At 34.4% G+C, this 23,903-nt stretch overlaps 1 protein-coding gene across 5 annotated transcripts in view; it reads right to left on the bottom strand.

Annotated features, from left to right (window-relative positions):
• Positions 1-23,903, bottom strand: part of GALNT13 (polypeptide N-acetylgalactosaminyltransferase 13) — a 458,027-nt gene that overhangs the window by 133,843 nt on the left and 300,281 nt on the right. For all 5 annotated transcript variants that reach the window (XM_031451413.2, XM_010985618.3, XM_064484785.1 and 2 more), the window contains one exon: positions 18,752-18,869. In XM_031451413.2, the coding sequence (XP_031307273.1) occupies positions 18,752-18,869 (118 nt within the window). The remainder of the gene's footprint in view (positions 1-18,751; positions 18,870-23,903) is intronic.

Here is a 23,903-nt window from a genome sequence, read left to right as displayed (position 1 = left end):
CAAAATGTAAAATGCCCATTGCTCATTTGATCATGTACTTGATTTTCTTTCCCTAGATAGAAGACAATTAACTAACGTACATTATTCTTTTCATGGTTTTTGGCACCTACATCAGTGACATTTTAATTAAGGTTCATAAACTTCACAAGCTCCAACTCTGCAATCTCAGTTCTAGTGGTACTATTGTTTCTGATTTTACAGCTGTTGTGCCAGATTCATGCAGCTGCTTGTTTTTCTACTAATCCTTATTGCCCCGCCCCCAACCCCGCATACATACTATCACTGGCACAAAGTCAATGTTTAATATGGCCTCAAGAACAACCACCACAACCATAGTTTACCACGGAGGGCACATAGCACAATGGTTAGGAGAGTGCAGGCTCAAGTTCCTGAGAGCACATCTTAGCCCCACCACTTACTAGCTGGGTGAACTCATCTTTCAGTGCTTCAGGTTTTAGGTAATAACGTGAGACTTGAAGAACCTACCTCAGGGGGTTGTTGTGAGAAGTAAGGCAATGCAGTGCACCTCTTTATGTGAAAATGAACTGGAATGAAATAGGGGAGACTGATTAAAGGGGTGTATTGCAATAATCTAGGAAAGAGATGAGAATGACTTGAACTAGAGGGATGGCAAGGGAAATAGAGAGGAAGGTAATAATTTGACATAATCTGGGGGGCCAAAATGAAGAATTAATGTAAGTGCTTTCCCTTATCTATTATATCCTCCCTGTTGAGCTCAATCCATGTACATTTTCTTCTAGTAAACAGTTCTTAACTATGCTATCGTTTATTGATCTCAGTTCTCACTGACTCATCACACGTACTACTTACCTCTCTCCCACCCCACTACAATGAGCTGTGAGTTCTGCATAGTTTGCCATCTTGATAAATGTTTGTGTGTGTGCATGTATGTTTATGTGTATATATATATACATAATTTATATATATATAGTTTACATATGTATTAGTCTTATCTCCTGAACCACTTTATTACCTCTTTGAGAAAAAGTATCAAACGTTTCACCTTATGAAACTGAATTTCATCAACATACGAAATTGAAAGTCACTTTATGAAACTGAATTTCATCATCACGTTTCACTTTATGTAACTGGTATAATTCACACATAGTGAAAAGAGTCACAACCTAAATATAATGTTAATTCAGTGTTTGCAAAGTTTAAAAAAATGCTTAAAATACTGATGCTCGATACATACTGACTAATCTATCTATTAATACTGATACAGGAAAATTACACTGTACACAAAACGTATCTACTGTTAAGTGGAATTAGGAATGAAAGCTATTTTTTTTTTTTTTTTGGTTCTGGCAAAGGGAAAAATGAAACAAGATACATGACTCACTTTTCAGCTTACTTCATTCTATTTTCATTGTTTGTTTCAAATAATCCCTGTTAGCACTTCAACTCTCCACTTTATTTATACATTTTTAAGTAGACTGGTGAAAAATCCTTTAATTCTTACAATTAAACAAGGTCTAAAAGAGCCTTCACTGCGATCCTGAAGGCACTGTGATCCCTGATGAGTTGGCACAAACACAAGAAGCATGGAAGTCATTATTCAAAAAGGGCAGACCGAAGGGGCTGAGTAGGCATTTTCCACTCATTCTTGACATGAAACATGCCCGTTATTTCTTATGGTCTTTTTGATTTGGGAAATGTCTTCTTTAACTGGCGGGTTTGTCTCTGGACCTAGTTTTCATTGCACAGTGTGGAGATCTATATGATCTGATCTATATGATCTAGAAGAGGTCTCCAGAGCTCAGGTCGTACCCTGATACCATCACAACATCTCAAGATGAAGGCTCTTGTATATCAAGTTGCTGTGGCCTTCAAGTGCTCACCTGAGTTGCCAGAGATCACAGATTCAACGTGTCTGAGTAATCTACCCAGTACCTGATAATTTAATGCTTTTAAAAAAATAGAATTTTTTTTGTAGGAAAAAGAGAAGAAAGCATCAGGCTTGAAATTGAGAAGCTAGATTCTAGACTTGAAATAAACACAAATTGATTGTAGAATTTGGAACAAGTCACTTAACCTTGATAGTCCTCAGAAAATTCATAAGCAAAAGAAGACGAAGTGAGGTTGATAATGACTAACTTTCTCCTGTATTACTACGATTCAGATTAATCTCTTTATAGAGATTAAAGACCACTTTTAGAGATCAGATTTTTAGATGGAATGATAAAACTCTCCAAAATTTTAATCTGAATTTTCCTCCTTAGGTGAGCTTACTTCACTCTAGCTGTATTAGAAGAACATGGTAAGGAGAACATTCTCCGAACGAGAAAGTATGAGAAATGACACTGTAGAACTTATCATGAGGCAATGTGTTTTTTCTTTCAAATTTGGGAGTTTTATTTTAGAAAGGTCTCAAATGTTATAAAGACAGGGAAAACTATAAAAGCACTTTTGTTCTCCAAAAGAATTTTTGGAGAAATAGCCATATATTAGGGCAATTTGTTTGAGTAATTTATTTTCACATTGGCATTAAATGTAGAAAATTCTCAGCTGAATCTACATCTTTTCATACAGCCCATCAATTTGTCTCTAAAATATCCAGTTATCAAGTACTTACCCTTATAAAGTACTTTTTATGTTAACGTAGAACTGAACCTCCTGAAAGTCCAACATTCAAAATGGACCTTTTACACCTACTCATTTTCTAAAGGACTTAACACATTGATTCTGAAATGAGTTTCTTTAAGGGAAGTTTCCAACCACCTATGCTAAGATTTAGCAAGTGGCTTTGGGGGTTGAGGGGTGGGGGATTGGGTACAAAGAAGGAAGAAAAGTAAAAATAGAGCAAAAGCACGAAAAGGTGTGCTTATACTGGGAGTGACTATAAGTGGAGGAACTATTCGGAGCTGGAACTGAGACAGTGTGTATATGAACTGGTGTGTATCAGAGGTATGGCGGGTGGCGGCAGTCACAGATGGAGTCCTTTTAACCCCGTCTCCCACTCCTCTCAAACACAAATACCCCTTCCTGGGAGTTAAAACAAATAGTGGTGACATGACAACAGTTTATAATGTAAATTCTACTATTATTTTTTGCCTCTCAACAACTTTTCTTCGCCTTTAAGCATTCTGACCTCCACAGTTCCCAAACATTATGGCTACAGTATGTCCTGGCATTGGGAGAACTGTTATCTGTCATTATTCCACATCTTATTTGGACAGCTGATATCGCAGAAATTCCCAATTATCCTCTAGATCAGCAGAGCAACACAAAGTCCTGATGGTGCTGTGGCAAATCTTCTTTCTCTTAAATGATATGTATGAATACAGTAGGCAAGAAACGAAAATCAAGAAGCCTACCGGATATTGAAAATCCTGTGAAATATAAGGTGGTTCTTCTTGAAAAAAATTAGTGCCTAGCTTTTCATACTTACTACAAAGTATTGCTTTTTTATTAGCATAGATGGTCACAAGCAGATAATTCATGAAGAAAAGAACACAAGAAATAATGGGTGATAGAGTCACACTTTTTCACCTTTCAAATAATAATCTTAAAGTGTGATAAATAGTGGAGGTTTTGGAAGAATTTGTAGTGCTTTTAAAGGGAATGTTAACTAAGACAAACCTAGAATTATTGGAATTTGTGCTTTCCTCATTGTACAATTAATCCTACAAATAAATTCAAACCGTGAAAAAGTTATATGTAGATGAGATTTTTGAGAACTAGATGGAAAGGGTCTGTGATTATTAAATATTTGGGTCAGATATTTTGCATTTTACATTCATGTCCTCCTATGTCTGATGATCTGACTGCCTGTCAGATATCAGTAACATCTGCCACTTCCGGCCTCAGAGCAGCTCATGACAGCTGTGTGATGCCGCCCTAGGATTCATGCCAGAGCAGTCCCCTCTGAATATCAGTAAACCACCTGGGTATCCAGCTGCAGTGTGCGACAAGACCTCCTGCTCTTTTACAAATGCCAGAGACACTTAAAAAGAACTTGGGTGGGGTAGGAAAAGAAAACCTAGTACCTCCGAAAGAATTATCTTTCAGTTACTCAATTTCTCCATCTTTAAAGGGCCCACTTCACCTGACTACAGCTATAGCATTTTAATTTAAATAAAATTGCCTGTATCGCTTGCAAAGCCGTCAAATGCTTTTTAAATGGAAGGCGGTTGGTAAATTTAGGAGAGGGAATGCACTCTCTCCTCTCAAGCGTCTTCCCTCAGGACTTGGCTGGCATCTGCTGAGCAAATATAGACTAGCCATTGACTTTGAGTCAAGCACCATGCTGGGCGCTGGAGCACAGACGAAAAATAATACAGCATGGCTCTCTGTCTTTAAGTAGCTCACAGGCCAATCTAGTCCTTGTGAGTGTTAGGACTCAGCACGTTGAAGTCCAGTCACCAGTTTGCATTTGACAGTTGGAGGCAGTCTCTCGTGCTTACAAGAAAAGGACTGGTTTAAGAGGTCCCCACTCTAACTGTATTCCTTTCATGGACAGAATTTTCTTTTCCTGGTTTTTAATCAACTAGAGACATTCTGTTTCTTGTCAAAAACCTGAGACATTTTAATAGAAAGTTACCAGTTTTGCTTCAGATAAAGACTTTCCCTATGGAACACATATAAACCTCTAATGCCATTACTGGAAAACTATGATTCACTTCCATAAACCATCTTACAGATCTCTTTTATTGCTGTAAATTGTTCAGTGAGATAAATGTGAAACATAAAAATATCCATACTGATATCACCTCAAGTTCTCATTACAAATACCCACAAAACCCACTATGAAGAGAATACTCTACTTTGACAGTTTTTGATTAAAAAAAAATTAAATTAGCAGTAGTAAACATAGGTTACATTACACTTAAGTAAAAGAAGTAACCATAAAATCACAACATTTAGAATGATACTTTGCTCAGTTATCAGTCACAAACCAGGAGAATGCCATGCACAGTTTATTTCTCCAGATACGATGCTTAAAGCACAGTGAAGATAATTTTATCATCCCTGTTTCATTAAAATTGCAAGGTGTCATTCTTGTGACATTTAAAGGTTGTTTCATAGAGAACACCAATGCTCATTCAGGTGCTTGCTTAAGAAGCTGTGTTTAGTCCAAAACTTTCACTTCTTATCAAGCTCCCAATATCAACCCCATCCTCTCTGTAGATAATCTTTTGCTTTCCCCTTTTCTTGAGCTCAAAAACAGCTGACTTGACTTTCCATTCATTTCCACCTTGAGACATCTCATATGGCCTGAGTTTCTTCTTTCCATTTTAGGAAGACGAGTCAACTCTCCTCTCCAAACTTAAACCCTGCCCTTAGGATTGTGAACTCAAATAGAGGAGTCCAGACTGGGAGCAGAAGGTGTGGTTTGACGTTCAGCCCTGACAGCTTCCAGCCATATGGACTTAGTCTCTTTGAGACTCAAAACCTTTAGTTATACAATAAGACAAAAATAACTCATCCAAAGGGCTTTGGTAAGAACATAGTGAAATAATGAGCATACAACTCCGTTGTAAATGAAAAAGTGTTACACAGGTGCACTTGGTTTTCTCTCTAATATTCTTCCACATCTGTAGGTATTTATCTCATCAGTTGTCCCTTCCTTCTTTTTCAATATCTCCTAGATTTAAAAAAAAATACTTCCTTATCAGCTTGCATTTTAATTTACCCCCTATGATAAAAGTATAACAAATATAAAATAATTACTTTGATCATATTTACCCTTTAAGTTACTATGTGTTTTTCTGTCCCATTTGCTGGGAAACTTCTTAAAGAGGACTTCTTTCCTCTACATATTTTTTGCAATTCAATTTTCTTAACATCTTATATTCTAGTATCTTGATTCTATCATCTGAAACTGCACATGAATATTTTTATGAGCTTTCATTATTCTTTCTCGCTTCTCTGCAGCATTTGACACTGTTGACAATCACCATAACATTTGAAGTTTTCCTGAGATATATCTATCTATCTATATATATATCTGTTCTTCCCTGACAGTTTGACTTAGCATTCACTCTTTTTTTCTCCCACCCCTAAATGTAGGTGCTACCTAAGGACATGTCTTGCTGTTCTGCCCTCCGTGTTGTCTTTCTTGGCAAACATCCATACTCACGTTCTCATTTAATTATAAGTTCTGTAATGCTAATTCTCAAATCTGTCACTTTCCTTATACTTTGCCTCCACTCTGCAACACATCTCCAACTTCCTCAGGTACACCTTTAACTTTCCATGACCTTAAAGAGTCAAGGGTTTCCATCCTGTTCCCCAAACATGAAAAGCAAGCTTGCAGTCCCTGGGTCTTGTCTTGTAGGGCCAGAGAAATGATCAAGGAGCACTGGCCTTTCATCAGGCCTCATTACCATTCATCATTACAGGATTAGTGTGGGACACTTCACCCTGAAATAATTTATTTATAGATTCTTATCTTAATTCAGGAATTCCAGAAGTTATGATGATTTCTCAAACCCAAATAGCTTTGTTTGTCCAATTAAAATATAGAATGTAAAGTTGGTTGACCAATTAAAATACAAAATTTAAAAATATAAATAAAGAATTTTGGTTGACCAATTATAATAGAGGAAAAATACAAGATTGAGATTGCATATTGCTGGACTAGGAAATAATAAAATGAGTAGTACAGTGTAGTCAAATCTTTGACAACAAAGGAGCTCTTGCAGAAATGTGTTTTAATATTCAGGAACATCATGGTGGCAGTAGAGAAAGGCTACACCAAAATTTTGATTTCAATTTTAGCATACTTACAGTGTAAACCAGTGGCTAGTTTGACAATAAAATATTTCAAGAATTTTTAACCCATCAAGTTTTAATTTTTGCAGAATAGTGAAAATTGTTAAGTTGGATATATTTTTAAGGGTAATTTTAAAAATCTTTAAAAAATCTCCAACCACCTTTTCAATGGTACTTAAAACTCAATTTCATTGATTCAAATTCTGAACAGTTGGATCAAAGTCTTTCCTCAAAAGAATCATTTCTGGTATCTAGATTCGGTTATTGCTGAAACCATTCAGCCTTATTTAAATAAATCTCATAATTGGTTTCCTTTTTTAACTACATTTCTGGTTGACTAGAACAAGAGTGAAACGACTGGTAGTCATGTACTTAAGACAGACATCACTAAGAGTGACAGTATAATCATAGCTTAAGACGTTGCATATTTACTGCAGTAGTTACCATAGAGATTTATATTTGGCTCTTTAATAAAAAGTACATGAATTTGATTCTGAGTGCATTAATTTTGATTAGCAGGGTGCACTGGGTTTCCTAACTGCACATATATAGAAACAATAGTTTTGGAATTTTGTCCTAGAAATCTTTAAGAGATCAAATATAGCAATATAGAAAATAATAGTCTCAATTTTTTGTCTTTTTAATGAATATTTCATTAATTCTGTCACTTGAAACCTAGTTTGGTAAAAATATATATTTAATGGTTTAGTGATATGTTATTCATGTAATTCTCAAGAGGGAAAACAAAAAAAAAAATGAGAAGACCAGACATTCTAGCCTAAACTTAGGTATATGGCTCAAAGCACAAAGGAAGAACACAGGAGCAGAGCTCTGACATGCCACCAATTTCTAGCTCCTGCTCCTCTCCTGCTGTCTACAAAACAAGACCCTTGAATTTCTAATTTAAAAATTCTTCCCTGACTACCTTAGATCACAGGAATCTATCCCTTGATCTTAGCGTGCTTTATGTTTGCACCTTGAAATGACACCTAGACTATACCGTACTCTCCAAACTGACGAGACCAAGAGCACATCTTATAGACAGACATACCACCCATAGTGTCCAGTGCAGGTCTAGGTATATAATTAGTTGTATTGATTGATAAATAAAATGAAGGTAGATTGATACCTGACTGCTACAGAGAGGTAATCTGAAGTATAATGCTAACATTACAAATGCATGAAATTTAAAACCAAATAAATGGGAGGAAAAGGCTCCTCATATATTTAATCAGTACTGAGATCTATTATGGTAATATGTGTGAAAGAATTCTATAAAGCACTATTCAAATGTAAAGTCTCATCAAAGAATAAACACCTGGAAGTGTTTTGTTCATTCAACCAAATATTGTTTTGGACAAATAAATTGTTCTTAACTCTTAAATAAGAAAGCTTTCCTTCCCCCAAAGCTTTAGGATGTTTGTGATTCTGTAGACTTGGAATGAGAGATGTAATATTCCATCTTCCAATATGCTCTATCTTGAATGTTCTCCTTGGCAAATCCTTGCACAGCTGGATTCTTCCTGTCAGCTTGGTCTCAGCTAAAATGCTTCCTTAGAGATCTTCCCTGACCACTCTACCCAGCACTCTGGCTCTCATTTTATTTTCTTCAAAGCACTCAGTTTCATCTGAAATTAACAGACCCTTTTTTCTGTTTACTCATTTATTGTCTATCATCTCCCTCTAGCATAAGCTCCATGAACCCAGGGACTGGTCTTCTATACATCTGTTATGTCCAACTACTGACAAATATCTCTAAATTAATTAGTAAATTCTCTGAACTAAATTTACTTGCAAATTTTATTTGAATTTAATGGCAGGTTTATCTCATTTAATCAAATCCAGTATTTTTAACTGATTCTTAAAATTTCAAAACTAGAAATGTTTTTGGAATTTATTTACTTTAACTTTTCCTTTCCATGAAGAAAAAAAATGGAATGTTAAATTGTAAAATAAATAGCTCAAATAGTTCAAGGTCAATTCACTGCAGCACATATTTGGATACAAAAAGAAAGTTAAACATTTCATTATCAGAATATTTTAGGTGCACTTTAAATGTAAATCAGCAGGATAATTGACTTAATTCTCAGTGCTATTTTGTAAGATTAAGTACACTTAATGGGAAGCATTAGTAAAAATTGGCCACGACAGAAAGTGTCAAACTTTTCTGTGCCATAATTCTGAGAGCATTAAATTCTTCAAAAAGCTCATTTTATTGCCATAAATGCAAACAGTTAAATCAAGGTCCTTCATATTTAAGAATCAGAAGGATCATAAAGATTTTTATAGTTAATGTGACTACCTACGTATGGAATACCTGCACATTAGCAGAGAGGGATCAAAAAACAGTCACAGAATTGGAGTGTGTTTCCCAAAAGTGATATTTCAGATACTGATCTCTAATAAAGTTTGTTGGTTTCTTAATGTGCTGAAACTCAGTAAAAAGCTAGGTACATCTGGATTATTGCTATTGCTATATACAGGGAAATTCTGCCTAGTATCTTTGAAATGTACCTGTATTTGTTAAAGAACAACATTGTCCAAAATGTTTTTATCATGGTGTAGAAATCAATAGATTCTCTTCCATTTTCCTTTATTTCCATTAAATAGTTTAATCCAAGAAGATAAAACAAAAACTTAGAATGATCATCCAATAAAATTTATTCCCAATGAATATTTCTTAATAAATCCTGTAACAATATCATTCACCTCTGCTTTATATATTAATGGAAATAAAAATGTATATTTAAAAGATTATCGTATCGTTTTCATTCCATTTCTTTCTTTTTTCAATGCATTTAATTCCTATCCATCTTCAGAGTTTCCTAGTTCCCTATTTCTCTTAATTATCTGAGTCCCAGTTTCTCCAAGATATCTGCTAAGTACCTCTCCACCCTCATTTGAGATAGACTATTTATGCTATAAACTTTTTTAATCCATATATTTATTATCACATTATATCCTTTATGATAACTACAATTAGACCTGCATTCTGGGTCTTCATGAATATTTAATTATTCACACTCACATAAATTTATATAAATAGGTAGCTAGACAGATGATTACTAGATAGATAAATGATAGATAAATGGATAAAATAAACAGAGAGAAAACAGAATAAGTTGGATATTAGATGAGTATATTTGCAGGTTGACAAATATATGTTTTCATTCTCAAAGTAACACTCATATAATAAGACTTTGTGAGGTCACACAAAAAAAGCAGTGAATGTTATTAGTTCAAGAAGTCACTAAATTGTGAGTGGTACAAACAACCCGAAAAATATTTTTCAAAGAATATCATTTAAGAGATAACTCAGTGACCATAAAAGAGAACCAGAGATTTATAACAAGTTCTAGTGTACCTGAGTCTCCTACAATGCCTTATGTTTCTTAAAAACAGTGTGTGCCCACGTAGTGTATGTTTACGAGGTGAAGCATCACGTGCATGACTGACCAATACAAGTCTGTTCTCATATTCTGGTTTTGTGAACTAGAAAGTTTAAATGAAGAGGTATAGTTATCAAAATTACCAAGCCTTACGCTACTATAATTTTAAAAGTGAAACAAGTTCTGTGAACATCTTCTAAAATTATCCTAAAGTTTGATTATCTAATTTTCCTATTCTTCACTTGTGTTTTCTAAGGGAGCAGAGAAAATCAGGTGTGTATTACGGTTAACATTTAAAATAAAATTCTAACCCATTTGTTTTGGAAAAATAAAGTACTTTATAGACACCTTAATTAAATATCATTTTATGATCCTACTGACCCAATGCTTTAAAAATATATAATATTAGACATAATGTCTCAGCTATCTCTTACTCAGAAATATTCTGTAATTTCAATTAAACAAAGAATAGGGAGACTCATTAAAGAGATATGTTTAAACGATGGTTTAAGGTAGAGGGGTGGCCCAAATGCCAGAAAATCTAATTCTAAGCACAGAAGCAAAAATTTCAAGCCATCTGGAATGTGTTTAAGGTTTATCCTGCACTAGATAGGTAACCAGAGAGTAGTCTGCTAATATAAACCACTGGTACTGGTTTATATTCTTTCTGGAGGCTATGCATGAACATGGTCTCTTAGACTTTCATGTTTAAGTTTATGCTCTTTTAGATATTTTTTTAAAAGAGGCTAATAAGGTACAAACTTTCTGTTACAAAGTGAATAAGTTCTGAAATCTAATGTACAGTCTGGTGGCTATAGTTAATAATGTTGTATTACATACTCGAAATTTGCTGAGAGTAGACCTTAAGGTGACTACATGAGGTGATGAATATGTTAAGTAGCTTGATTGTGGTAATCATTCCACAATATATATGTATACCATCATGTCACAAACCTCAAATATATACAGTTTTTGTCAATAAATCTTGGGGAAAAAAGAGGCTGAGAAATCTGTATGTGCTTTATCACATAGAGAGTGCTTTATCATATTTAAAGAAAAGTATTCCACAAAATTATCTCCACCAAAATTGTGGCTGACACCTGAACTTCATTAGAGTAAGTTAACTAAAAGATTTCTATTATAGGCTGGTTCTATGACTGGCCAAATAAAACAAAAACAGTCAAGTTTTATAAACTGGCAGACAATTCACTATGCTCAGTTTGCATGAATTAAATTTAAATAAAGGCCAACAAGTTCTAAGGGAAGTAACTAGACTCTTGTCTAGATTGATTTCTGTCTAACAAATTATCAGGACTAACATGTTCACTTGTCAAAATCTGATCTGCATGGACATGTCTACAAAATTGTTTACTTTCTTTTGATACTTTCAAACACCTGGATACCACAATCCCCAAAAAGTCCACAAACTTTCTCGTCTCATTTACCATGCTATTCTGCTCAATGAGATAGTCTGCCTTTTGTTCCTCCATTATTTATTATGTCAGCTGTCACTTCTTTTCAACTTCATTGCTTGCACACTTTAGAAACAAATGGATTTCACATCATGAGACATTTCACTTGGTTATTTCTTCAGATAAAGATTGTTTTCACTGTGATTTGGAAAGAAAGAAAATTGGAGCTTTTAAAGTAAATTCAATCCTGTTAATTAAAATTTTGGTTGTTGACAAAACAACCCATTTCTTTAAAGATAATAATAAAATCAATATTTCCATAGTATGGTGCATTTATTTAAAACAAACTTCAGTAAGTGTTGTCTTACTGAATCCCCTTAGCTTTCCTGAGGTAGCTTGCTAGAATATGATCAACAGGGTATTGAAAGTAACTGGACTAAAATGTAATGAGAATCTTGCCTCAAGTATAGAGGTCTACAGCTGACTAGATACCATCAATTACATTTGTATTTCATTTATTTCTCTTTGGAGGATGCCTCTGGGTTGTCTGTGTGTGTTTTAACATTTAACAGCTTTATTGAAGTATAATTAACATACACTGAACTGCATATATATAAATTGTACCATTTCATAAGTTTTGGCATATGTGAAAAATGTGAGGCTGTCACTACAATCAGGATAATGAATAGTCTATTAACCCCAAAAGTCTTCATATGACCCTTGTTAATCTTTCCCTCCAACTCTCCCCTCCCACCCCAATCTCTTGTCCCTAGAAAACTTATCTGCTTTTTGTCATTCACAGATTAGTTTGCATTTGCCAAAATTTTATATAAATGGATTCATATTGTATGTTATCTTTTTATCTGGCTTGTTTCATTCATTCATAATTATTTCAAGATTCGCAATGTTGTAGGATCTATCAATAGTTCATTCACTTTTCTGACTAGAATTCCACGTATGGACAAATCATAGTTTATTCACCTTTTGATGAACATTTGCATTGTTTCTATTTTGGCTATTGCAAATAAAGCTACTACGAGTATTACTGTACATCTCTTTGCATGGACATGTTTTCCTTTCCCTTCAGTAAATACCTAGGAGTTGTTTAAGAAATAGTAAAACTATATTCTAGAGTTATTGTACCACTTAACATTTCCACCGCCGTTGCATGTGCTCTTCTACATCCTCACCAATGTGGTCTTTTTTAATTTTAGCCAGTCTGATAGATGTGTAGTGCAGTCTCATTCTTTTAAATCCATTTCTCTAATAACTAATAATGTTAAACATTTTCTCATGTGCTTATTTGACATCTATCTGCCTTCCTTAGTGAAGAGTCTGTTCAAATCTTTGAGCCGTTTTCCAGTGGGTTAATTGTTTTCTTATTACTGAGTTTTGAGAGTCTTTTGGATTTTTTTTTCTGGAAGGAAAGTGCATTATCAGATATATTACTTGCTAACAATTTCTTCCTGTCAGTGACTTGTCCTTTTAATCTCTTAATAGTGGCTTTGAAGAGCAAATGTTTTTCATTTTGATAAAGTCCAATTTATTGATTTCTACTTTTATGGGATGCCTAATCAAAGATCACAAGAAATTTTCTCCTATGTTTTCTTTAGAATTTTATAATTTTAGGTTTTACCTTTTAACTCTTTATATAGTGTGAGGTATGGATTTAAAATATTTTTTTCCACGTGGATATCCAGTTGTTCAAGCACTATTGAGAATACTATCCTTTCTCCACTTAATGGCCTTTGTGTATTTCTTGAAAGTTAGTTGTTCATTTATCTGTGGGTGCATTTTCAAATTTTCAGTTTTGTTCTATTGTCTGTCTTCATGCCAATACCACACAGTCTTGATTATTATAACTTTATAATACATTTAGAAATTCTATACTGTTAGTTCTTTAACTTTTTATCAAAACTTTTTTGGCAAGTCAGTGTCTTTTGCATTTCCAGATGCATGTTAGGATTAGCTTGTCAATTTCTATCAAAAAAGGCCACTGGGGTTTTGATTAGTATTGCATTGAAACTATATTGATATGGGGAGAATTGACATCTTAATATCATATGGAGTTTTCCAAATCATAAATGTGTATATCTTTCCATTTATTTAGTTGTTCTTTAATTTCCCTCGGCAATATACCATAGTATTCAGAGTTAGGGCATTTGCATATCTTTTGTCAGATTTATTACTATTTTATATTTTTGATTTCATTTTAACTGACTTTTTATTTCACTTTGGATTGTTTGTTACAAGTATAGAGAAATTCAATGACTGTAGTATTCTTGTATCCTGCAAACATAAGATCACTGCTTTGTTTTGGTAGATTTTTTTTTAATGCATTCTGTTGAATTTTCTAGATAATCATGCCATCTGGAACAACACTCTTACTTTTTCCTTTCCAATGTTTTGTTTATTGTTCTTGCTATATTACACTGCCTAAAAACCCTACCATAATGTTAAGCAGAAAAAGGAAAAGCCAATGTCCTTATCTTTTCCTGCTCTTTGGGGAAGCGTTCCCTCTTTCAACATTAAGTATAATGTAGGCTGTTTTACCCAAGCCCTTCATTAGGTTGAGGAAGTTCTCTGCTATAATTAGTTTGCCAGGGCTTTTTCTTGCTTTCTTTTTATTTTTCAATCAGGAATAGAACTTGGGTTTTGTCAAATACTTTTCTGGCATCTATTCCGATGATCATTTGATATTTCTTTTTTAATTTGTTAACATGGTGAATTACATTGATTGAGTTTTGTATGTTAAACCATTTTTTGCATTACTGGGATGAACTTCACTTAGTCATGCTGCATATTCAGCTACATATTGAGAAGATTGACTCACTAAAGTTTTATTAAGAATTTTTGAATCTATGTTCATGAGGGACATTGGTGTATAGTTTTCTATCCTTGTAATGTCTCAAGTTTTGCTATTTGAAAATGATGACCTTATAAAATGAGTTGCAAAGTAATATCTCCTCTTCAATTTTCTGGAAATTTGTGTAGAATTGTTCTTATTTCTACCCAAAATATGTGGTAGAATTCATTAGTGACGTCATTTAGCAATGGAGTTTCCTTCGTGAAAAGTGTGTTTAAATTACAAATTTACTTTCTTTACTAGATGTAGGACTACTGGGTTGATCTATTTCTTCCTATAAACTTTGATAGTTTGTGTCTTTTAAGGAACTTATCTATTTTATCAAAGTTGTCATGTTTATTAGCATAACAGTGTAAAAAAATGTTACTTTCTAATCCTTTAAAGATCTGTAGATCCATAATGATGTGACTGTTACCACTCCCAATGTTGGTAATTTGTGTCTTCTGTTTTTCCTATGAAGTGTGGTTAGATTTATCAGTTGTATAAATCTTCTCAAGGGAACTGCTTTTGGTTTAATTGCTTTTATCTAAACTTTTCCTCTTTTATATTTCATAATTTATGCTTTGATCTCTATTATTTCCTTTCTCTTACAGACTTTGGGTTTACTCTCCTCCCTTTTCTTCCAGTTTCTGAAGGTAGAAGCTGAAGTCATTGAGTTTAGATCTTTCATATTTTCTTCTCTTAATAACAGATGTTTAGTGCTACAAATTCCCCTTAAGTGTTGCTTTAGTGACATCACAGACATTGATATGCTTTGTGTTTATTTTCATTCTGTTCAAAGTATTATTACTCTTTTGACTTCTTTTTGTTCCATGGGCTATTTTGAAGCATATTATGTAGTTTCCCAATATTTACTCTACCCCGTGCCCCACAAATCAGTCTGGCTGGAGGGCGCAGGCACCATTGCTGGTCCTAAGTGAGCACTGAACAATGAGACCTCTACGTTTTTTGAGGTTTTTTACTTTTCCTACAACTTGGGTCATTTTCTCACACATACATGAGTTCTTCCTGTCTGAAATTTCAACCCCTACCAATTTCCGACATCTACCATTTCGTATTCCTCTTCCCTTCCTTAGTTTTTTTTTTTTAATACTCATCACTAGTACATTAATATATTTAACTTCTCTTTTTTATTGTCTGTCTCCTTCACTAAAAGTATAAGTTCCACAAAGACACTTATTTTTTTCTCTTGTTCACAACTGTATGCCCTGCACCTACTGAGTAGGAAATCAATAACTATCAGTTAGAAATTAACATTTATGTCTTAGGATTTATGTTATTTTGGTTACTTTTGTGTAAGGACATAGAGAACAATCCTGAGCCTAAGTTTTCAGAAGCATTAGAATCTACCTCAACATGTTCTCACTGCTATCGGACATGCATCACCTACCATAAAGGGCTAACGCCTCTAAGGAGAAGATAAAATCACTACATGAGACAGCCTTCTCAGCATTGAGAGGAAGACCCCTTTTGCATGTTAGCTTCTCCCCTCTCTCCAGATAGCACTAAAAGCTGTCAGGACTGCCATGTTATGGAGGGATGGACCTTACTGGGAGAGGCAGCAGTACAGCAGTCAGCATCACAGCCACCGGTCTCAGAATGCTGGGGCTCAATTTTTAACTATTCTACTTACTAGCTCTATAAATATTAGAAGTCACTATTATTTAATGCCAAGAATTCTTACCCAGAGACATCAAGGGTTTCTTCAACCCTTGGAAACTGTATTCAAATCAATTATGGGTAAGAGACTGATGCATCTTTCTTGGGATGTCTATAGTTTTCATCAGATATTCAAGGTCTGTCAGCACTTACAATACTCTAGTCATCAAACATCAAGTGATACTGTTATACATAAATAAATCCCTAAAAGCGTATTCCTTTGGATCGGCTTAAACTTCCTTAAGGCCAGTCAGAATACTAATATTTGCAGGCACTTACTATTTCTATGTTTTTTACTTATCCTCAAATCTACATAGATAAGAGCTATATAGATTAAAATAACTATAACTTTACTATTATTATAATAACCTTTTCATAGTTCAGGCTAAGTGATTTGCCTATACTAACATGACAGAGGCAAGAAAACTTCAGACATAAATTTATAAAAGAAACTGTCATTTCTGCTGTCGATAATATCTATGTATCTCTCCTTTGAGATGTGCTTCTTTTAGAGTAAAAGCATCATGCCTTATTCATTTTTGTAGCCTCAGTATTTGGAAAGTGTAAAGGACATATTACATAATTAAAATATGTTTGTTGTATAATAATTAAGCTGGATATTAGACACACATCTTCTGGTTATAAATCCCTAATATATTCTCATCTCATTAAGTCATGCATCTTTTCATGAAATCTACCTAAAGGGGGAGTGCCTTCCTTTTGCTAATGTACTATTCCAGTGTTTTCACTAACTCAATAGCTTCCTCAGCTAGGATATGAACTATTAAACACATATTTATGTCACAGGTAGGAAAGTAAAACATGAATTAAGAAGCAGTCACTTATGAAATAATCTCAAACAACTCATCACAGAAAACCTCCTGTGTTATTATCTAGTGATCTGATCTTCCTATGGCCACTAGTTGCATTCACTCTGTCCACCTGGTATCTGCATCACATACCATATTCTCAAATCTTCCTGTTTGAGACATTAATATCTCTGTTGCGTTTCCTGATAATGTTCTCCTGGGTTAGCATATTATTCCACTAAATTCTTACCTAACACATTCCTCCCTAAGTTCTTCCTAACATACCTTTCAATCAGTTAGATGAACAGTATCCATCTGATCTGGGAGCTATGTGATAAAAGTAAGGGGAATCCATGGGCAGAGAGTCAAGGTTAACAGGTGAGCAGAAAAGAGGAGAATAAGAATTTTAGAAATGAAAGAAAGAAAGGTAGGCAGTAGGGTCATTAGATAATACCAATAATGCTATATTGATTTTTTCTTATGAATTCCCAGCACAGCATCCAAGGAATAGGGGTTAATGAATGTCTAAATATGCTCTTCATTAAATCTAAGGGTAAGAGAAAATTACTTTTAAGCTTTTGAATATGCTATCTTTCTTCCCTTCTCCCCTCCTTTCCCTTCTTCTTTCTTTTTTCTTCTTCTATTTTTTAAACAGTCCACTCTTATATTCTGCACTTTGACAGCTACACTGAGTGAAAAGTTGGGTCCCCAAGTGTCCCCAGAGATTGTGCAAAAAGATATATTATGCGCTTGATGAAAAGAAGATATTCTTGAGTATGTTACTAAGTCCTGTGGGGCAAGTTCCATCCAACTATAAGTATAAACATGGGAAGAATAAAATTCCATTAACTAATGACCTTCTCAGACATCAGACTATAAGGTTTATAGGCAAAAATTTGTATAGCAAGGACAGTCTAGTGCTTCTAAAATAATTCAGATTATCCAAGACTCATTAAGTTCCACATTATATAAATTCAAAGTAATTCTTATTCTCAAATTTTGGCATTTTCTTACACAACATCAAATATACTTATGCTTGTGAAAAACAAAGTTTACTTTCTAAATGAGAAATTAAAAGGCATAACTCTTGAACTTCATTGATAAATATATCTAAACTCTAATAATTTTATTGTGCAAATAATGCTAGCAAAACGATAGTGTTTTGAATCGTTCATGATAAATTATACGGAAAACAACAACAAAAACCCCATTATGTTAGCCCTTATCATTTCTTAGCATGGAGGCACATTTATGTGCCCATTTTTTTATATTTTTGAATATAACCAAATATTTAAATTATTCATATGCTTCCTAGTATTAGATATATGTGGGATTAATCCTTAACTTCAGTTCACTTGGAAGGCCATTTAACAAGTGCATTTGCCTTATTCAAACTGATTCACCACACAATAATGTCTATGATTGTGAAAACAGTTATGCTACTTGAATTATCCAGAATTCCTTTGATCATAGGTTATTCTTAAAGCTACTGGAGAATAACCTCAGGCAGCACTTGCAAATTCAGATATCACAGACACTTCCAAGTTTTAGTTCAAAAACACAAAGTGATTTTATAGGGTAATGCTTTATTTAAAAAATAAAGCCCTTCTTTATTTCAAAAGCTGAAAGCCCTAACGCCTTTGTACTATGTATAAAAGAATTACTTTTGAAAACTTTTAAAATGCCTCTAATTTCCCATTTCACAGTAAATACTGCATGCAAAAAGACTCAAGCAGAGCTTCTAAACAAGTATTAAAATGACCGACTGATCAGTAATTTGCATCACTTCACAAAAAAAGATATGACAGTAAATTACTGAGTCTGTGCATGCTATAGCATAGTATGTTTAGAGTCAAAAAATAAAGTAAAATCAATTACCCTAAAAGACATTTCAAGATTCTCTCCACCCCAGATATCCATTCCTGCATCGTAAGTTCCTATCTCTTCAAAGTAGTTTCTGTCAATAGAAAATAGGCCACCAGCCATAGTAGGGGTCCTAGTTGAAAAAAACAAAAAGAAAAGAATATCTTTTGAAAACAATGTGTGGAGTTTAATGAAACTATAGCAAATATTTTTGAGACATTTTAAATTAAAAAAAAAATAGTAATGAAAAATCTCCAACCGGAAACATAAAGCCAAGGTGTAAGAGGTTTTAAAATGAATAAATAGCATTTTATTTCACATTTTCTGTAAAACTAAATTTAGATTAGTCTATGTTTTTCTTGCAGGTGATCAAATCGATACAAGGAAGGAACACTGGCCACTTAAGACAGGGGCATATACATTCTTTCTGAAAGGCATAATGAGGAGAAGTTGGCACTACTCTTGGCACTACCCTTAAAGAGATGAACTGGTCATGAAACTAGACATTGTGATCTTTCGTCACCAAATTATAAATTATTTTAATGTGAACTCTAGAAACCTATGGAAAGAGACTGTATGAAAGTATCTATAGTCCATTAAATATGAAAATTATTAAATGCTATAAAATGTTTATCGGTAATAAGTATCTAATGATAGTTACATGCGTATCGTAAGTGCCATGAGAGCTTTACAGCTAATTGTTTATTTTTCTCTCTACCTAATTAAAATGACAGAATTAATCATATAACCCTATGGATAAACATAAATCCTGCATACTATTCACAGGCTTAGAAGGACATTTGGCACAGATTCCAAATTTTTTTCCTGGAAATAATGCTTTTTAATTCTCATATCCCAAATTTCTCTACAGAAACTAAAAAGTTAGGTGTTAGGTTTTAAAAAGAATAATTAAATATTAATTAATTTGAAAACATTAAAGTCAGTGGTCAATGTGTGAACTATGCAAGTCTTTCTGTATAAGTAGTATGAATTGAAACTAAAAAAGAAAGTTCTAGTTATCCACAAATGAATCTATACCAGTAATAATTATTTTTGAATAGAGGTTTTCCATCTTTGTAGCTCATTAGCAGCACTTGAGGCACCTTTAAAAAATATATTTCCATGCTTGGGTACTACTCTCTGCAGATTTAGATTTAACTGGCCTGGAGTGGGGCCAGACCTCTGGTATTGCATAAAGTTCCCAGTTGATTGTTAATGTGCTGCTAAAGATGAGAAACACTGATCTAGTAACTTAGATTTGGAATGTTCTTCCAAGTACAGCTGACCCTTGAATAACATGGGTTTGAACTGTGCGGGTCCACTTACATGCAGATATTTTTCAGTAGCAAATAGTACAGTACCACACAATCCGGGGTTGGTTGAGTCCTCTGATGTAGGGGAACCTCGGATACTGAGGGCCAAATGTAATCTTACTCAGATGAACCCTTGCATTATTCAAGGGTAGTCTGAGATTCTTAGAAAACCAAATATTTTGTTTTTCTCAAAATTATATCCTCTTCTGCCACAGGATAGCTCATGGCCTCTAATTGAACAGTGTAGTTCACTGAAAAACCACCAATAATATTGTACCTGTGTATCTACCGTATTGCAAAGTTGTCTATTTCTCCCAGTGCTCTCACTGTTTTATACTCGGGTAATTAACTGTCCATCAGTTGGAGCAGCAGAGCCTCGCTTGGTCTCAGAGCTGTTTCATTACTTCTCGTCTTGCTGGGTTCCTGTCATGAACACTAACACTGACCTACTGAGTTATAATGAGAAACACTAACAAAGCTAAGCAGATGGCAGCTAAGCCATGACCCTCACCTGATTCGGGTTTTGGAACTCCATGGAAATAACTGTATAAGGTACTACAGTTCTGAATAGTCTATTTAATAGAATGAGGAATAAAAATTGCTGCAATTATCCTATCATAATGCAACTAAGCACTTAAGAATGTTAAGTGATGCATTTTTAATGATCAGTTCAGAGTGCTTGTTCACTTCTCTATTTACTAATAAATAACTAATGCATTTAACTTAAAAGCATATATTGAGTTTCAGTTGATCATAATTCCTACAAATATTTGAGAAGTATATACTACATGGTGACAATAAATTATATATTTACCATAAGAATGACTCAAATAAGTTTCACTTTTCCTTGAAAAGTAACAAAAACATTTTTAAAATTTGCAAGTTCTCAAAAAAAAATCCTGTATTTTTCTGAAGACAGATGCTCCTAGGGAGATCTTTTTTTTTTGTACTTGCAAATTGGTTAGCTCTCTCAAACAGTCCAGAGACTGTGCCTTAAGTAACAGCCACAGCCACAGCCAGTGTTATGTAACATGTTGTTCTAAGTGAACTGCTCTGTAATGTCCCCCATGAACTATTTAGATATGCTGATGTGATTATTTTCTTTTTAAGGCTATGTCTATACAACGTTAAACCAACCAATAGACCAACCAATTCAATGAATTTTAGGGGGGAAAAATAATCACCCCAATGGCTGTGATTATTACCTACCACACAGTAAGTAGGTGAAGATAAATTGAGTAAATAGACGTAAAGCACTCAGCACAGAGCCTGGCACATTATAAACAGTTAATAAAGCTGGGTAGTACATCTTTGTTGTTGATGTTAATCATTCAAACAAAAGTCTTGAGTGTCCTTCAATTCATTTTAGCTCCCCACATACACGCTCTCACTTTGGATTTCAAAATCGTTTAAAACTACTTCAGATCCAAGATGTTGAATTCTGAAATCTGCCTCTCTGAATACAACTATCTGTTTTTGAACCCCTCCTATTTCAATCCTATGGAAGTCACTTTTTATCCTTCATTCGTGATTATGGTCCCTTAGCTCCTCCAGATTCTCGCAGAATAACCCCCTCCAGAAACTGACTGCTTCCCTCCTCCACTCCCTCTCCAAGGTCCTGCCATGTCAGTGAACACCTAGCTCAGCACCCTAGACTGTCTGTCCTTGCCTTACTGACCCCATTCTCTTTTTATACATGTTACTGCCTGGGTCAACTTACCCTTCCTCATCAACTTCTGTTCCCCAGACCCAGAGAATCACTGAAGCTGAGAGCATCTGGTCACATTACCTGTCCATGTTATTGACTCTCTGCTTAGTCCACAAACAGCTAACAATCCCTTTATCTCTGTTTATTTGTTCAACTGTCTCATTTTTAACTGAATCTTTTCCAAAAGTTTTGGACTCTTCTCAAGAAACTGATGGTTAAGGCAACGCATAAAATCTAAACTCCCTCAATCATGAAATCTAAACTCTGCATTAGTATGTGTATGTATCTTCTCAGGGCCTCTTCCTTCCTCTCGTCTCAGAGAAAAGAATATCTCCTTTCTTCTCATTGTGGTATAGCATTCATTCTTTTGCCTTCGGCCTGCTCTTTTCTGACTATTAAGCATATGTTGTTTTATCACACCTTGCTTTACTAAGCTTCACAGATATTGTGTTTTTTACAAACTGAAAGTTTGTGGTAACCCTGTGTTTACCAAGGCTATCGGCTTCATTTTTCCAGCAGCATTTGCTCACTCCGTGTCCCTGTGTCCCATTTTGGTAATTCCCACAATATTTCAAATTTTAAAATTATCATTACATTTGTTCTGCTGATTTGTGATCAGTGATCTTTGATGTTACTATTGTAATTTGGGGTGCCACGAACCACTCCCACATAGAACTGCAAACCTAAGCAACAAACGTGTGGCCTGACTGCTCCACCAACCTGCTGTCCCTGTCTCTCTTCTTCTCCTTGGGCCTCTCCATTCCCTGAGACCAAGTCATAAGCCTACAATAGTCTCTACCTATTCAAGTGAAAGAAAGAGTCACACATGTCTCACTTTAAATCAAAAGCCTATTTTAAGAAATACATTCCAGCTTTTTATCTCGGCATCAGTGGTCTGGAGCTACCCAATGAGCTCCTCCATTCCTTTGAACTATTTCTTTGTGTTTAAAGTGTTTAGCTGTTACTGGTAAATGCTTCACACTTTCCCGCCTTGGTACACTTGCTCACATCCATTTACCACTTGAATTTTCCTTGGTAAACTTCCTTTACATGTTCAAACCCACTCTATTCTGAGGCCAATGCAATGGTCATATATTCCATACAGCCTGGCTTAAGTACAAATCTCCTCCCTCCAATCTGGTTGTAATCTTTCCCTTCTACCTTGTTGTACAGCACTCTGTTTCTCTTGAGGCAATTGTCACTTCTATTTGAATATTATATTTATTACTATATACATTTTATTACTTCTGTAAGAATACTCCATATGTTAGGAATAGTCCGTATCTATTAATAGTATTAGACTATTAATAGATGCTTGATAAGCGTATAAGCATATATATCCCCATGGCCAAACTCAAAATTACCTGCAATTTTATTTATGAAACTATAAAAAAATTTCTTTGCTCACATCTGTTAATCTGATAACAAAGATGCCTTCACTAATTCCAGGATTTTTAAAGACTTTATCATCTAGTAAAGGTTTTGTGGATTGAGTTTGATAGTGTTTTAGAATTAAAGATAGAAACTTTATAACAACAAAGAATAGTAAAGGACTCAAAAAAGTAAGCGTTTGATGTGGGAAAATAAGTTCTCCACCAGAACTTGATAAATCAAAAGACACTGAAAGAATACACTTGATTATTCAGTAATACTAAACACAACGCCTGCATTTTCACCAATAAGACAATACACCCAGGATAACCGCCATGTGTGTGAAAAGCACGTAGGCAGTAAAGAGACTCTAAGAGGCAGCCAAATTTGAATTTTAGAAGGATTCACTAGATTGACTGGGTTCAAAACTCAACCCCACAGTGTGACCTTAGCAGGTCACCTAAACTCTGTGCCTCAAATTTAATCATCTATAAAATGGGGATATATGTGTTAACATATGTAGTACTCTTAGAATAGTACCAGCATAAAGCAAGTACTGCACATTTTAAATATTAATTGTAATGAAAAAGAGGAAAACGTCTGTATATCAAGATTATAATCAGCTTTATTCTCTTGTTTTCAGAGTCTAATTTTTTTAATAGAATTGTAATATTTTAGAGCTCTAAAATCCCTACAGCTACAGTCACCCAAATTTAGTTGTAATGTATTTAAATGACTCGTTCGAGGACCCCCACGTAGTTAGTGGCCCAGTTAA

This window comes from Camelus dromedarius, chromosome 4, assembly GCF_036321535.1.
Source record: "Camelus dromedarius isolate mCamDro1 chromosome 4, mCamDro1.pat, whole genome shotgun sequence".
Taxonomy (NCBI): Eukaryota; Metazoa; Chordata; class Mammalia; order Artiodactyla; family Camelidae; genus Camelus; species Camelus dromedarius.
Note: the sequence above shows the minus strand (reverse complement) of the source record. Positions and strands in the feature narration are given on the sequence as shown.